The sequence below is a fragment of the Danio rerio genome, chromosome 6 (genome assembly GCF_049306965.1).
Source record: "Danio rerio strain Tuebingen ecotype United States chromosome 6, GRCz12tu, whole genome shotgun sequence".
NCBI lineage: Eukaryota > Metazoa > Chordata > Actinopteri > Cypriniformes > Danionidae > Danio > Danio rerio.
Genome location: NC_133181.1, coordinates 13460687 through 13477992, shown reverse-complemented (window position 1 = coordinate 13477992; position 17306 = coordinate 13460687). Strand labels below are relative to the sequence as shown.

The 17306-nt window shown below is 36.9% G+C and overlaps 1 protein-coding gene and 1 long non-coding RNA gene across 4 annotated transcripts in view; one reads left to right on the top strand and one right to left on the bottom strand.

Annotated features, from left to right (window-relative positions):
• stk24b (serine/threonine kinase 24b (STE20 homolog, yeast)) overlaps positions 1-17306 on the bottom strand; it is a 67028-nt gene that overhangs the window by 35330 nt on the left and 14392 nt on the right. Inside the window, exon 1 of one of the 2 annotated variants that reach the window (XM_005165833.6) lies at positions 8812-9444. Within the exon in view, the coding sequence (XP_005165890.1) occupies positions 8812-8853 (42 nt within the window). The 5' untranslated portion in view covers positions 8854-9444. 2 annotated transcript variants of the gene reach the window in all.
• The window catches only part of LOC103911182 (uncharacterized), a 32653-nt gene continuing 24907 nt past the window's right edge, over positions 9561-17306 (top strand). For both annotated transcript variants that reach the window (XR_012407693.1, XR_012407694.1), the window contains exons 1-2: positions 9561-9608; positions 9755-9819. This is a non-coding gene — a long non-coding RNA (uncharacterized lncRNA). The remainder of the gene's footprint in view (positions 9609-9754; positions 9820-17306) is intronic.

Genomic DNA, 17306 nt, shown 5'->3' with positions numbered 1-17306 from the left:
AATATTGGACTGTTTGTAAGTGCCTCTTGACTTTTTAGAAAGTCAATATAATGTGTAGTTCAAATTTTGAAGTCAGACCTTTAGAAAAGACAGTATTACTTTGAATAAGGGAATATTAGTTTGATCAATTTTTAATATTTACAAAGGGTTTTCATTTTTAACCAAATTAAAATGCTCTATTCACCAAAGAATCTTGACAAACAAGTTTCATCAGCTTCACAACCGTTTTTAACATTAATAAAATAAATGTTATTCAATAACAATATCAGCATTTTAAAAGAGATATAGCTCACACAAAAACTTTCATTTCCACACCCTTTTCTTACCCTTCAAGAAGATTTTTGGAAATAATTTGAAAAATGGTAGTGAATGATATTCGTAGTAGAAAAAAAAACAACAACTACGGATTACAACTGCTGTTTCCATCCAAAGATGCAAATTAGATTTATGCGCAAAACTGGAATATCACATAAAACGTGTGAATAAAGCACCGTTTCCATCCAATGAGTCAAAAGTAACAACATTGTCACTTACTGATAAACTGGAGCCAAATATCAAAACAAAACATGGAATTTGCTGCAGAAGAAGAAGCCACTGTGGGACTTTTTCCTAAATAATAAATTACTTGCGCCTGAAAATGAAACAAAAGGAATGTGCAGTGGCCTTTGGAGGCACAAGACTGCTCTTCGGAAATGCACTATTCAAGACCTGGAAGGTAAAATACCCAAATCACTTTGATGACAGGCGTTGGTTGAGGTATTTTAGAGATGACCAAAAGGACAATGTTTAACATTAGCCCCTTTCACACAGTGATACCGGTAAATATCCGGAAAATTTCCAGAACGACTTTACTGGTAAATTCAAAACAGTGCTGTTCACACAGGCAAGGACATTGCGGTATTTTTCCGGAAAAGGCCGATCACACATCCATTCCAAAATACTGGTAAATTGTGACATCCTTAACCAGAAATGACCTCTGAATGGCTGGACTTGTATTTGAACCATTAAACATTTGACTACATTACAAATTCTGTGGATGGAGAAGTATTGTGAACAACTTCGATGAAAACATAAACAGAAACACTTTCGCATGTCGAGATGCACATAATATGCGCGTGTGTGTGTGTGTGTGTGTGTGTGTGCTGGCACTCACTGGCAGCTTTACATGCACATGCGTCACAGCTTGAAGGTAAACAAACAACAGCTTCTCATAACCATTTTATCAATATTTCTTTACACAGTTGGCATTAATAATGAACATAGGAACGCTCTCTGACTAACATCTAGCAGCTAAATGTGTCTGGAAATATATTCACAGGCTTTTATTCTCATAAACCACGTGGACGTGAATGCGTCTGAGTGTTCTGATTGGCTAAAGTAGACGTGAACACTCTTTCCGGCAATCTTCCTTCTGCGTTCACACAAAGCATCATTCCGGCAAATTACTGGTAATGTTAAAACTTCTCTCTCCGGAAAATAGCCGGAACAAATTTACCGGTATCTTCATAACTGTGACGGGTGCGGCCGGTTCTGATAGGCGATGGAGTGAGCGTTTACAAGTGTCGAGTCCCGTGTAGGAGCTCCAGACGGAAACTTTTGTTTACGTCTGGACTTTTGCAAGTCCGCCAGTTGCTGCCTCTGAATAGGCAAGTTTTAGCTACTTGTAGTGCTCAGAAAAAACAAAACACCCAGGAAGAAACTCGACACAGAAGAACATAAAACCCTACTGCCAGCTATTGCAGAGCAACACAAACAGCGCGCAGAAGTATAAATGCACAACTACAAGAAAGGTATGCGCCATGGGTCACGTCAATCCCTCAATGCAGAAGTATAAATGAGCCTTCAGCTGGGACTCAAACCAGCGACTTTCTTGTTGTGAGGCGACAGTGCTATCCACTGAACTACCATGCTGCCTATGTTAATCCATCATTTTTTTCATGTTATTTTTTTCATCGTTTTTTTTTTATAGATCTTTTTTGATGCGCACCCTGGCATTTATTCTGTTAATGTGTTTCTATCAGAGTTAAAGCACATTTTTTTCTATCGGATAAAAAGTTTATCCTACTCTGTTGTGTGCATAATCTATGCACATGTAAAATCACAATTATGCAAATCTTGCTATTTCCATTAAGCATTTTATGAGATTTCCGAAATTCTCAAAAATTGATGCAGGGCTCGAAATTGCGACCATTTTGGTCGCATATGCGCCCGAAATTTTATCTATGCGACCTTGAAATATATTTGGGAGCATTTCTGCGAGTGTTTAAAATTGTAGTGTGCGACCAGTTTTTACTGCAAAATGTTCACCACATGCGCGGATTCGGGAGACATTCACGCAGAATGCATCTCTAAGCTTTTTGTCTGCACTTGAAACGCGAAACGCAGCGCTCGGGAATGGTTTTAAACAGTTGTCATGTCAACTTGCTGCAGTAAACAAATCCAAGTCCGTAATGCTTGCCCCGCCTTTGCGCTCTTCTTATTGGCCCACCACTGCTCTAGCACTGAACGCGAATGATTGGTTAATATCAGCTGTCAATCACTCAGTGCCTTCTGGCTTCGGATGACAGAGAGAGCTACTACCGCGAAAAATTGTAAAGCGCTGAAGATGAGAACGAAGATAACATAACACTTGACAGATTTTGTTTTACAAACCATGGCATCTACAGTTGCAAATAATGACACATCTTACTAGTTATACCGTTATTACGTTAATTCAAGCAGTGCGTGCAGGGCCGATGAGCGCTCCGTGTATGCTTTGGTCACTCAGTTATGTTATAAAAATCTATTTTCTTGTGATAACGGGATTTTGTTGAGACATATTTTCCTCAAGCTTGCATATAACGTTATATATGATTTTTTTTTTTTTTGCTTGTTAGTTTGATTAGTGTTGATTTCAAATACAATCAATATGTTTGTATAAAACTTGTAGTAACAGTGCTCATAATTGGTGGTGTGACTAAATTTTGGCTGATGCGCCTAAATTTTTTAAGTTAGGAGCACCGGTGCTACCAATCAAAAAGGTTAATTTCGAGCCCTGTGATGGATGGAAATATAACAATGGGCTAGGAGTTTTCAACATTCTTCAAAATATATTCTTTTCTATTTAACAGAGAAACTCAACGGTTTGGAACTCGAGAACAGCTCATAAATAAAGACAATTTTCATTTCTGGGCAAACTATCACTTTAGGAACGATTTCTGAAGCATCAGGTTTGTTGATGGGGCTAACAGTACACGTTTGCCAAGTTTGGCTATATTCTGCCAAATAATTTCACACAAATCCCACAGAGCCTGTTTGGTCACACAGCTTTGACTTTTGTCAGTGTTTAAACCTTCAAAACAAACCTTCCACCCACCAGCTGAGGACCACTGCTTTAAACAACACAGATCAACTGACTCCAGCACAACATGCACTTCATCTCAGATGACAAAAGCCTTTATGAAAGAGGGGAAAAAGAGGCCAGTCAACAGAAGTCACTGTGATAAATGGCGCATGTTGACAAGCATCTTGAAGACCGATTGCCAGTCTGCACTCTGTCAACTAGTGATGCCATCCTATGACCCAAAACCGATGATATATACACACACAAATTGATTTTCTCAGACACACACAACTACAGATCATTTTTGCACATCTTTCCTCAAAGCACACACACACACTCACAGAGCAGGCCTTTAATGCATCACTCAGAGATTCATTAGCTGTCATCTACTCGTCCCATCACGGAGATGATGAAGGCTTTGCTCCCTGATTCAGCCCTAATGCTGATTGCTCGCCTACACTCCCAGCTGATCTCCGTAATCCTGATCCCGATGCACGCTGACAGGTGTAACAGCCAACAAATTCTTTTAGAAGGCCACGTCATCCCTTGGCTCCCATCTGTGTTTGTGTTTTAGGGAGCTGGAAACTCTTAGGTTAGCCATATGAGGTGTGTTAGCAGGTAAGCTCGTGCGGGACTCAGAAACCTTCCTAATGGACGACCACCACAATTCCTCTGTGACCCATAAGGAAATACAGGAGAATGAGCTAGTGATGGCTGCTTTCAAAGCGCTGCTTCATGGAGCTTCAAAACTGGCAAGGTCACGTGATGTTCACTTAACGTGGCTTCATTAGGGACCGAGCACCAAAACGGTGCGTAGGCCCTATTGGAATTGCTTCATTTATTCTACTTCTACGAAATGAATTGCAACTTTGAGGGTCTAAACATGCCTAAAAATTCATAAAACTTTGCACAAACCCCAGAAGTGACGCATATGCATTTTTGACGGACTGACCACTGAGCTACGATTCTCACACACATACTTAAACTGGCACACCATCAATCATGCCAATACCTACAAAAAAAGCCTTTTAAGCGAAATCTCAAACTCAACAGGAAGATATTATTAACTTCCTGCGCCAAAAAAAGTGCCATTTTTGCCGTTTCCAGGCATTGTATTTTAACGAACGCCTCCTTGAGATTTTTTCTGATCAACACCAAAACTGGGTTTTGTCATCTAAAGGCCTTGGTGATGTTAAATTGCCAAACTTTAGACTATTCGCCACGAAACTTTGATGATTTACCACGAAACAAGAAGTTGTTATATCTCAGGCATGTGTTGTCTGATCTGCCTTACACGTATGAAAACAATCCTGATCCGAACACGTTTACATGCCAATATCCTGATACAGTTATAGCGCCACCTGCTGGCAACAGGAAATGACATGTTTTACAGTATAACAAACTCCTCCCACAAATTTTATCACATCGAATCCATGCTCCATTAGTTTAATCCAAAGGCCTTTGTGATGCTAAATTGTAACGACATCTAGAGTTTTCGCCAAAGGGCGTGTCCATGGTGGATTGACAAAGTTCAGTGCCTCGTTATGGAGTAGGAAGTATCTATAACTAGGGCTGCACGAATCTGGCAAAAATGTGAATCACATTTTTTATTTATTTATTTTTATTAAAATCAAGATCGCGATTTTCTCACGGTTATGTAAATGTATAATAAAGGTTAATATGATTAGCCTATTATTATTGTTAATTCTCAAACATATGGCAAAGCATCAATAACAATATTAGGCCTATGTATAGGTATACTGTTGTTTAAAATGCTACATTCTGTATAGTCATTATAGTGGACTTGAACAGACTTTCAATATGTCCTGTTTGTTAATTCACAGTAAAATGATGACATCAGAAAATAACTATTCATAATTATAAAGTTGATTAATTATGTTTAATACATGTGCTTGTCATCTGTCATTGACAACATTATTAGACATTATTATTTGTTTAAAATTAGAATTTTGTCATCAGATTCCTTCTTGCATTATATTCAACATTATATATAGGCTAGGGCAGTGTTTCTCAACTGGAAATTCAACTGGAGATTTCACGACCGCAAATACATTGTTACATGAAGACAGAAATGACATTTCTGGGTGATATATACCTTTTAAATACAGTATGTGACACTATTAACGCTATTTAAAGGTGTCAGCATTGCTGTGAAGATTTGTGCGACTGCCTTGCTTCTCTCCAGACCTTGAAAATCGAATTGGCTGAATCGTAGAAAAGCTGAATTAAGATCGTGTGTAGGGTCGAAACGAGATCGTGATCTTTTTTTCGATTAATCGTGCAGCCCTACTTATAACTCAGCCAAACAATGTCCGATCCGCCTGAAAACTCACAGCTTCTTTGAGATTACTTTCTTGAACACATCTACATGCCTATATTGAGTCACAGTCATAGCGCCACCTGCTGACAGAAGGAAGTTTGGCATAAATCAGTTATATTTATCATGTTATTATTGTTCGCTGTTCTCTGCCATCCTAAGGCCACCGGGCGGAGGTGAGCCCAGGTGCGAGGTCCCTTTCATCGCTGCTTGCAGCTTTAATTACTGTTTTAAAATGTCAATGGTTTTTCAATTGGGGCGATCTCTGTTCCAGAAAAACCACATGAATTGTGCTCCCAAGTAGCGTATTGCAGAACAAATTTCATTGGTTTAACCTGACCTTGGATCAGTTTTACTAGCTTATTTTAGTGAGACATTTGTAAAATGAAAAGGAATAATATTAATTAATAGTCTTGTGTCCTGTTTAACATAACCCATCATAGAAAAAACTATATATATAAGCCTTGAAAATGTATTAAGGAATGCATACTCTGCAGACACTTAATAATACTATTTTGTGACCAGCCAAGTGCATTTAAATATTATATATTCAATTTAAAGTTTGCAATATTTAGTTTGAAAAAAAAAAACATTTCTGATCCATATTTGCCTGCATTTACACAATTTGACCACCAGGTGTACATAGCTTGTGTTAACTTCTATTTATTTTGCAAAGCAATTGGTTCAATTGTTTTGATGGCCTGAAAAGCTTCGTTTCTCCCATTACTAGAAATAATGCTTATTCCATCATTAAGCTTCCAGACCTCCAACGTAATTCAGCTTTTCTTTTTCTCATACTTAATCTCTGATTTTGAAGACCTCCTTAAAGGTGGAGATCCTCAGCCAACAATGGCTCCTGCAACGTTCATTTAGGATGAAGATGAACTGAATTTTTTTTGTACTTGGGATGGCAGATTGCTCGAACATCCTGAGGGCAAACCAGTCATATGGCCCGGCATATATAGAGACCAAACCAAGTGACCCAGTTCTGATGGCTTGTCTCTGGAGACATCTCTCTAACAACACTCTTTCCTTTTGTGTCTACCCTTCCACTTCACGACTTCCTTTCATTCTTGGATCTTCATGCATGATCTTGGATGACTTCAGCTTCATAAAGGACGTCCCAGAAAGGTTACAGTGGTGCTAATGCTCTCCAGAGAACAACAACATCAAGATTTTAATATTTAATGGGCATGCTTTCTAAATTGTTGACTTCCAGGCTTAGATGATGATGAAGGATGTAGGGCTTCTTCTGTTAACCATAATGTTTGATGTGTTTTCGCATTAATATTTTAAAATCGAACCTAATCAAGCCAACTCAAGTCAACCAAAGGCTTTGAGGAACCCCCAGTCGTCCACAAAAGTGAATAGCTAGATAGTAGAAAGGTTTATGTTAAAGTTGGTTCTAAAAAAGGTAATAATGAATTAATGTATTAACATTTTAGCGAATAACCAATGATGAGCAGTTGAATTATTAGAAAATAATGCCCCCGAGGTGGTATATTTTCTAAAAATTCATCAAACCGCAGTCAATAATTCAGAACATTTGACATGCTTTTGTCCTCAAACTGTTCCTGTGTGTATGGCAAGTTTCTATTGCTTCTTATCGAGGTAAAGTTGGTTGTATATGCACATATTCATTTATTTTAACAGTGCCTATATTGTTTACTACGCTAATTTGAATATTTGGCCTGAAGTTGCATTCAAGTTTGACTTCACAACAACATTAGCACTGCTTAATTCACTGTGAACTACGGTTGTCACGATACTATTAATTAATCTCACAATACTTTACCAGCTAAAGTATCACAATACCAACAAGTAGTATTCCGATACTGTAATTCATAACTCAAATTATAAAGAAAATGGTCAGAAATGCTATATTTTATGTTATAGTCGGCCTACTTGAATTTAATTCATAATTCCCTTAAGGCCAGAAAGTATTATTTGCACCTCACTTCACCTAAAATTTACTCATTATTTTTGTTTATTTTGTAGATAACTGACCAACAAAAAAATACACTAAAGTTACAAATTATACCAAATGAAATTTGTTATAAAAGAGCATTTTCCCCCAACAAAATTAGGCTACAGGAAGTGATCAAAAATTTCAATGTTTCCAGTTACTACTTTGGGTTTTTCATCTATTTTTTTTCAGTCTTATCAGGTAACAAGCCAAAGTACTTAAAATTTTCACTTTGTGAGTCGTTTGTTTGAAGAGGTTGTCACAGTTGTTGTAGCTACTAAATCATATAAACAAGAACAGAAATGTACCTTTTCAGATGCGAGTTCGAACTAAAGCATTAGAAATCGTGAAATGGGTTACCATAAAAGCGCAAATTCTACACAGTTTTGCAACCTCAATGGCCTCCACAGACTATTAAAATAAAATGTTTTTTGTTGCACAAGCGTGTGTGCATTTTAATGACTTTACCACTTGCAACATTATCTATTGTAGATAAACCATTAATGGCGATATTATCGTTAACAAACTACAGTGGCACCGCCAGTATTTTGGAGCCATAGTATCGCGATACTAAACCGTGCAACCCTATTGTGAACAATGTTGTACTTTGATAGTCTTTGGCGGCTAATATTATTTCACTATATAGAATTCGCAAGTAATACATTTCAGAAATGATATTATCAAGGAGAAAGTCTAAATGTGCGAAAGTAAAGTTGGTTTTATAATCGCACATTTGTTCTGTGACAACTTGTAACATAGTCCCTATATTGTTTACCATATTACTTTAAATATATTCTGTCTGTAATCAGAAGCATGACTTCAAACCAGCATTAGCACTATTTTTTTTTTTTTACTTTAAACGATGTTGTTTTTAAACTGCTAATATGATTTGCCCTTTTAGAATTAGAAAATACTTTTTCAGAAATTTTATTATTAAGAAGAAAGTCCAAATTTGTGATTATAAAACCAACTATACCCTTAATTCGTTTCTAATCCAAAACGTTTTGTTTTATACAAAATTGGACCTTTTAACACTTTCAAAGGCAGTCAACCCCATTTTGGCTATTTTGCAACTTATCAGAAAGTAGGAACTCTTTACAGACATTAAGAAACTCACACACGTACGTAGTGTTAAAGTGTAAACGATTCACAAAATAGTAGAAATGATGCTGAGTGTATCTTTACCTGCATCCCAGGCAGACTGCCCTGCACTGGAGAATGAGCCATGGCGTCACTTTAACCACTAAAACTGGCCAGCAAGTCAGCAAAAAAAATACTGTTTCCGGACAAGATACAGCTAATGCACCCCTGTATCCCGTGTGCCCGAGTTTTAATGCGGTCTCGGATCTTTTAAAACTGGATAATGGCGTAAAGAGCATCCACGGAGGGACAGAAAGTGCATGTGAAAGATGACTGGCGTGAAAAGCTCTCCTCCACTTCCGCAGCTTTAATGAGAACCGCCGCTCTTCCTCGCGGAAATCACCGCAAACAGCAATCAAAACAGCGTCGATCCGACTGATCGCAGAGTTTCAGTCGATGAAGCGCGCGATCTGAGGCGGGAACGCTCTTTTGAGGACTCCTGGAGTGGGTTTTGGAGGTTCACGCAGGCCAGATCGCTCGTCAAGAGTTGATGGTCCTCTTTGCGCAAACGGATTTCCAAAACATAGCGCAGAAACATGCGCGCGTTTGGGTAAAAATGCCCCGGTTTTGCCTCCTGAAGCAGATGCACGGATCATGAACTATATCGAGGAGTCTTTGAAGGGATGGCTGGTGAAAATCCCGACTTGTTTAAACTGAAGAAATGATGTTGACATCCTCACTTCACTTCCCAGCTGGCCGCCATCTTGTCCGTGCTGTCATCGGGACATCAGGGCGGATCCGGACCCGTGAGGTCCCGCCCCGGTAGAAGAGAGGAGGAGTTTGAAACTCTAATCATGGTAGAGAGCACATGCAGTCAGCAATTCATACAAGCTTAATGTCAAGTGAGTTCACTTGTCTTTTTATCACTATAACAATTATATTGAAAAAATATATAGACAAAAAACTTTTGTTAATGTTGTAAATAGAACAAAAAAATACTTGAATTTTTTGCACTTTTTGTGTTTGCATTTTCCTTAAACCTGTGGAGTCAAACTCAACTGGAGGGCCGCAGCACAAGTTCCAGCCCTGCTTGAACACACCTATCCAGGCCAGGTGGTTGTTTTTTTCTTAAGCAGTTGAGCTTTTTGCAACTATTTGTCTTGTTATATATTTATTAATGAAATTTGAATACTGTATTTTTGTGACATATTAAGCACTATTTTTAGCTGGATTAGCTTGTCAGGGGGTCACCATAACCACACTTTTGAGGTACGAAAAGCGTTTGCTAAATATATAGAATGAAGAAATATGAAAAAATACTTATTTAAAAATGCTAATTTATTATATCAGATTAATATTTAAAGAAATTGAGTTCAAGTTAAAGATTTAAATGAAAAAAAAAAAAAAAACAGGAGCCTATTGTTATTTAATGGGCAATAACAAACTGGCCAGCTCATTCAACTTTCCTTGGTTAGAATTTGTCCTTCTAAATGATAAAAAAAAATAAAACAATAATATTGATAATGTAGTACTTAACAGCGACACAGTGGCGCAGTAGGTAGTGCTGCCGCCTCACGGCAAGAAGGTCGCTGGTTCGAGCCTCGACTGGGTCAGTTGGCATTTCTGTGTGGAGTTTGCATGTTCTCCCTGCGTTTGCATGGGTTTACTCCGGGTGCTCCGGTTTCTCCCACTGTCCAAAAACATGCAGTACAGGCGAATTGGGTAGGCTAAATTGTCCGTAGTATGAGTGTGAATGAGTGTGTATGGATGTTTCCCAGAGATGGGTTGCAGCTGGAAGGGCATCTGCTGCGTAAAACATATGCTGGATAAGTTGGCGGTTCATTCTGCTGTGGCGACCCCAGATTAATAAAGGGATTAAGCTGAAAAGAAAATGAATGAATGGAGCTTAACTTTTTGAAAGTTCATGGATAACAAAAATAGCCTATTTAGTATAAAAATTTACTTTAACATGGGCCGCTTTTGGTGCTTCAAACCTTTTTATTTGACTTTTTTCTTTCAAGAATAAGGTCCAAGATTCAGATTAAAAGTTGACTTCACTTTCAACAAGTTTTCTTGCACAGCTGGATGTTGGAATCGTGTAAAATGATTGTTTAGATTTATTGGAAGCCTTCTTTGATGGGTTATTTTCATACTTTATGATGGCATAGCAGTCAAAATAAGACAAGTGAGCTCATGTTTGGGCCAATACTGGACCTTTTATCAGCAGTGGTAGGGGGGTGGGGTCTCTGGACCACTCGAACCCCCTCTGTCTACGGGCCTGCTATCTGTAGGTATCAAACAGACCTAAAGGACTCAATTAGTTTGTTCAGGAGTGTTTCATTGGGGCTGGAACTAAACTGTGCAGCGCTGCGGCCCTCCAGGAACTGAGCATGACACATGTGCCTAAGTGGTTCCCAAAGTGGGGGTCGCAAAAAAATGGGGAGAGTTTATATGTTATTAAATTATCAGAATAACTGTATTTTATTGATAACCTACAGAAGATAAAAATAACTTCGAATATATTTATAAAACAACATAAATCAACAACATGTAAATAAAAAGCCATTGGCCTTTACATGTTTTCCATTGGATTGCGACCCCTGGGGTTATTATGCTAGATTAATGTCACAGCAATAGCGTTAGTTGCAGAAGATTGATTTTACGGCACAATGTTTAACTTTAACACCTTTACATACATTAAAAATAAAGCCCACGACTGAACATGGAGGAAGATTATTTAATGTTTATTGTTGTGCTTCTATTTTAGGTGTGACTTTTTAACATTCTTTAAGGGGTCTACGGATGAAAAATAGCCATTCTTGGCTAATTCTGGCACATTTTACAGTAATGTTTATTAATGTGCATTGACCCTGTAAACAAATAAACTAAACTAAACTAAGATCTCCAAGTAGCGGTCTCCAAAATTATACCAAGAATAGTCTTGTGCTGTACATTGTGCCCACTGCTCACCATTCTCATTAAGTGAGGTTAATATTAAATTAAATGAATATACATTCATTCATTTACTTTTCAGCGTAGTCCTTTATTAATCTGGGGTTGCCACAGCATAATGAACCACCAACTTATCCAGCATATGTTTTACAGTGGATGCCCTTTCAGCTGCAACCCATCACTGAGAAACAGTCATACACACTCATTCACACACATACACTACGGACAATTTGCCTATAGCTCATGTATTTGGACCTATGGGGGAAACTAGAGCACCCAAAGGAAACCCACCTTGCTGTGAGGCAATCATGCTACCCACTGCACCACCATGCAGCCCTATTAAATGAATAATGATTATAAAAAATTATTTTGTTGTTAGACTGTTGCCCTTTTTTGTGTTGCCAATATGCTCCTGTTTATATAATTCCTGTGGGTGTGTGTGCACCATTGTGTGCAATATTTGTATGTTTATAACCACCTCTGAGCATAGTGGGGGTCGTGAGTCACTGGAGTTATTTTAGGGGAAGCGGGCTAAAAAGTTTAAGAACCCCTGCCTTAGACTGTCAGAGTCCGTTAGTAGTTCATTAAAAAGCCATACTATTCATAAATTCATAAATTCCAAATTGTGTGTGTTTTAAATCAGTATACTCCCATATCACTTAATGGATACTGTAAAATAGAATGGTTTAGACCCTACACCCTAAAGAACGTTGAGTTATTTATTTAACCCAATAGTTGAGTTAAGCATATTTTGGGCTTTGTTGGGTTATTTTTAACCTTTATTAGGTTATTTATTAATAACTCAACCAGTTTGGTTGAATATTTGGTGCTGGGTTATTTTTAACCTTTATTTGGTTATTTATTAATAACTGAACCATTTATTTATTCATTCATTTTCTTTTCAGCTTAGTCCCTTTATTACACACTAAAATACGTTGAGTTATTTATTTAACCCAATGGTTGAGATAAGCATGTTTTGTGCTTTGTTATTTTTAACCTTAGATTATTTATTAATAACTCAACCAGTTGGGTTGAATGTTTGGTGCTTTATTGGGTTATTTGTAACATTTATTAGGGTATTTATTAATAACTGAACCATTCATTTATTCATTCATTTTCTTTTCGGCTTAGTCCCTTTATTACACACTAAAATACATTGAGTTATTTATTTAACCCAATGGTTGAGTTAAGCATATTTGGTGCTTTGTTGGGTTTTTTTAACCTTATGTTATTTATTAATAACTCAACCATTTGGGTTAAATATTTGGTGCTTTATTGGGTTATTTATATCCTTTATTTGGTCATTTATATTATAACTCGTTAGGTTAAAATTTTGAATTTCAACAGTCAACTGATTTAACTGACACAGAACAGCTGTATTAATATGCATGCGTCATTTTGTTTTGACGTTATAAAAGTTAAGGTATAATAATATTGTTTTTGTCTTATCAAATTACCTCTCAGAGTCGTGTTTTTTATATCCGTTTCACCAGCACTCTTAATTATTGATGATGCGCACTTCATAGGCGATCTATATTCAATGAATAAAACGCTTTCTCTACCTCACATGTTCATCTCTAAAGTTTTTTTTTTTTTTTTTTTTTTGAAGAAATGACACACATATTTTGTATATTCGGCCGTCATTCTCACCTTTAGGACAAAGCAGAGACATTATTTTTATACACAGCCATAATTATAAAATTGATAGTAGTACAAGTAATAGTAATATAACACCAGGATGGAAAAAAATAACATTTAATCAAAATAACCCAATGCATTGTGTTAAAATAACCCATAGTTGGGAAGGTGCTGGGTTATATGTTGGGGTATTTTTAACCCAACTATTTTAACAGAGTACAAAATCTTTAAACCTTCTCTGACCCATATTTTTGAGATAGAAGTGTTCAGCAAAAATTATCCTGTCTGCAATGCAAATTTTTATGCATTTAACACCAATCTGAAGTACTTTAAATGCTTGTGAATTATATTAAATACCCATAGAGCGTATGGTAAACCTTGATGGGATATTTTTTTTGCCCCATCCCTTTCAAACATACGTTTTATCTCCTTTATATTCCTTTCTGATCCTCCTCTTTCCTTTCTGTTTTTTTTAATAGCATAAATAGTTTAACATTAGGCCATACTTTACATCAACACCTATCACATCTAAATGTATCTTGCACTCTTTCTCTGTTCAGTGATTGTGTGCCCATGTGTGCACAAATACAGCTTATAATGCAGTATGTCTCAATATCATGCATACACAAACAGTTGAGCGCACATAAACACACATAGACATTTTGAATGTAAAATGTGAAAAAGCTATGTCACAAATTTCATAATATTCATTCATTCATTTTCCTTCAGCTTAGTCCCTTTATTAATAGGGTCGCCACAGCGGAATGAAACACCAACTTATTCAACATATGTTTTACACAGAGGATGCCCTTCCAGCTACAACCCAGTACTGGAAAACATCCATACACACTCATTCACAAACATACACTACGGACAATTTAGTTCAATGAATTCACCCAAAGCACATGTCTTTGGACTGTGGAAGAAACCAGAGCACCCGGAGAAAACTCACGCGATCACACGACATGCAAACTCCAAAGGGAAATGCCAACTGACCAAGCCAGGACTCTAACCTTTTTGCTGTGAGGTAACAGTGCTAACCACTGAGCCTCTGTAAATTTTATAATAGAAAATGTCAATATTATAAGTTGTTTTTAGAAAAGGAACCACAAGAATTTCACAGAAGGTGGCCCATTTTAACTTGAACTAATGACTCCTTTACACATTCCGGTAAATTGGGTCAGTTTTGTGTCATAAAAGTCTGGTTGATTTAGCCAAATCATTATTTTATTTCACAGAGGGAATCAAGACATTGGTTTTGAATTATTATTTCTAAATGAGTTTTGGATTTGGTATTGATTTGTCAACCTAATTGCTGTATTGAGAAGATTGGATGTTTCGGGACACTCGCCTTGCTTTTTTATGGAACAGCCTCAAGATGAGGCTCCTCATCCACAACCTCAGACCAAAAAAATAAATAAATAATTTTCTAAATGTCAAGTACTGTTATGGCAACAGTTTGTAATTCCTTGCAGTTATTGGCTGTTTACTTTTTAAGCGATAAGACACTCGAACTTTAAATGGCCCGTTTTACCTGATTGCCCAATTTGCCTGATATCAACCTAATTCAGGGGTGCCCAAACCTTTTCTCATAAAGGGACAAAAACAAAACTTGAGTGAAGGCTGTGGGCCAAAGGTAAATATACCAAACTGTTTTATATTAAAAATGTTTAAAAATAACTAGAAAACGTTGCTTTTAAACATATTTAATGATGCACAATCAGTTTTGATGTTTTATAATGAACTTATTATAGTAAAAACATAAACAATATTATTTAGAACACAATGGAGATCAATACTGAATACACTAGTCGAGCTGTCAACTGAAAATATTTATTTGCTCCCCAATTAAACAAAGAAACTAAAGGTTACGTTAAATTTTAAATAAAAAATTCAGTCTAAGGCGTTTGCCCCAACTAATTACCCATTATTTTCCCTCTCTTTTCAGATGGGATGGTGGGCTAAACCAAATGTTTCCATGGGCCATCTTTGGCCCGTGGGCCCTATTTTAAGCACCTTTGCCTTATTTGATATCTTACTATTAAAAGAAATTCTTTATTTATCCACAACTATACAGTGCATGCGGCTTAATTTTTCCACATTTTTTTTAAATTACAGCCTTATGCCATAATGGATTAAATTAATTTATTTTCTCAAAATTCTACGCACAATATCCCATAATGACAATGTGAAAAAAAGAGTTTTTTTAAATTGTTGCAAATTTATTAAAAATAAAAACCTGAAAAATCACATGAGTATTCACAGCCTTTGCCATGAAGCAATAAATTGAGCTCAGGTACATTCTGTTTCCACTGATCATTCTTGAAATGTTTCAGCAGCTTAATTGGAGTTCAGCTATGATAAATTCAGTTGATTGAACATGATTTGAAAAGGCATAAACCTGTCTATACAAGGTCCTTGGGTCCCAATGGTCACTCTGTTTGAGCTAAAGTTTTCTTCGGTGTAGGGAGGATAACCTTACAGAAGGACAACCATATGTGCAGCAATCCACCAATCAGGCCTGTATGGGAGAGTGGCTAGTAAAGGCCACATAGCAGCCCACCTGGTATTTGCCAAAAGACATCTGAAACAAAATTCTCTGGTCTGATGAGACTAAAATTAAACTATGGAGTGAATGCCAGGCATTACATTTGGAGAAAACTAGGCACCGTTCATTACCAGGCTAATATCATCCCTACAGTGGCAGCATCATGCTGTGGGGATGTTTTTCAGCAGCAGGAACTGGAAGAGTAGTCGGGATAGAGGGAAAGATGAATGCAGCAATGTACAGAGACATCCTGAGTGAAAACCTGCTTCAGAGTGCTCTTGACCTCACACAGGGAAGACGGTTCATCTTCCAGTAGGACAATGACCCAAAGCACACCGCCAGAATATCAATGGAGTGGCTTCACAACAACTCAGTGAATGTCTTTGAGTGGCCCAGCCAGAGCACAGACCTAAATCCTATTGAACATCTCTGGAGAGATCTGAAAGTACACCGTCGCTTCCCATCAAACCTGATAGAGCGTGAGAGTTACTGCGACGAGGAATGGGCAAAAATTCCCAACGATAAGGTGTGCAAAGCTTGTGGCATCATATTCAAAAAGACTTAAGGCTGTAATTGCTGCCATTGATGCATCAACAAAGTATTGAGCAAAGGCTGTGAATATATATGTACATGTGATTTTTCAGCTTTTTTGTTTTTAATAAATTTGCAACAATTTCAAAAATTCTATCTCACATTGTCATTAAGGGGTATTGTGTGTAGAATTTTGAGAAAATCAATTAGTTTAAACCCTTTTGGCTGTAACATAAAAAATGTGGAATAAGCACTTTGAATACTTTCTGGATGCACTTTACAACTACAGTTTATAATGTCATGACCAGATTTACATCAGTTACTAAAATCAAACAATTATAACATTTCTATACTGACAGTGTTTTACACAGTATGAAAAAACGAATAATGAAAATACTTTTGTATACAACAATTATTAGTGTACATGTTAAAAAGGGTAGGATAATTTACTGAAGAAAAAAATCACTTTCAACAGATGTGCCTGAGAGTAAGTTAAAATAATTAATCAGCCAAGTAAATATTAATATTTTACTTACTTACCAATGCATTTACTTTAAACTATTTCTAAATAATTATTTTATAATATCAGATTTAATCTAATTGCCCAACGGTGCTCAAAACAAAATCTTTACTATCAACAAATTCTGCAATGAATATGTATTTTTGCTGTCCCCAAACTTCATCTGCTGTAACTATTAGCTAACTCTGTAGAAGCCAATGTCTCCCTTTGCATTCAACTTTGACCGTATTGCATTCAGAGATGTTTATCTTCACACAGCTACATTACACATCAACTAAAGTTTAAAATATGATATCGTAGTGGACCACTTCTTCAACCACATTGCATTCTAGCGACACCTTTTGGCCGCAAAGCAAAAAAACACTTTGAACTTGCAATACTCTCGATTACCACAAGATGTCGACAGTGCTT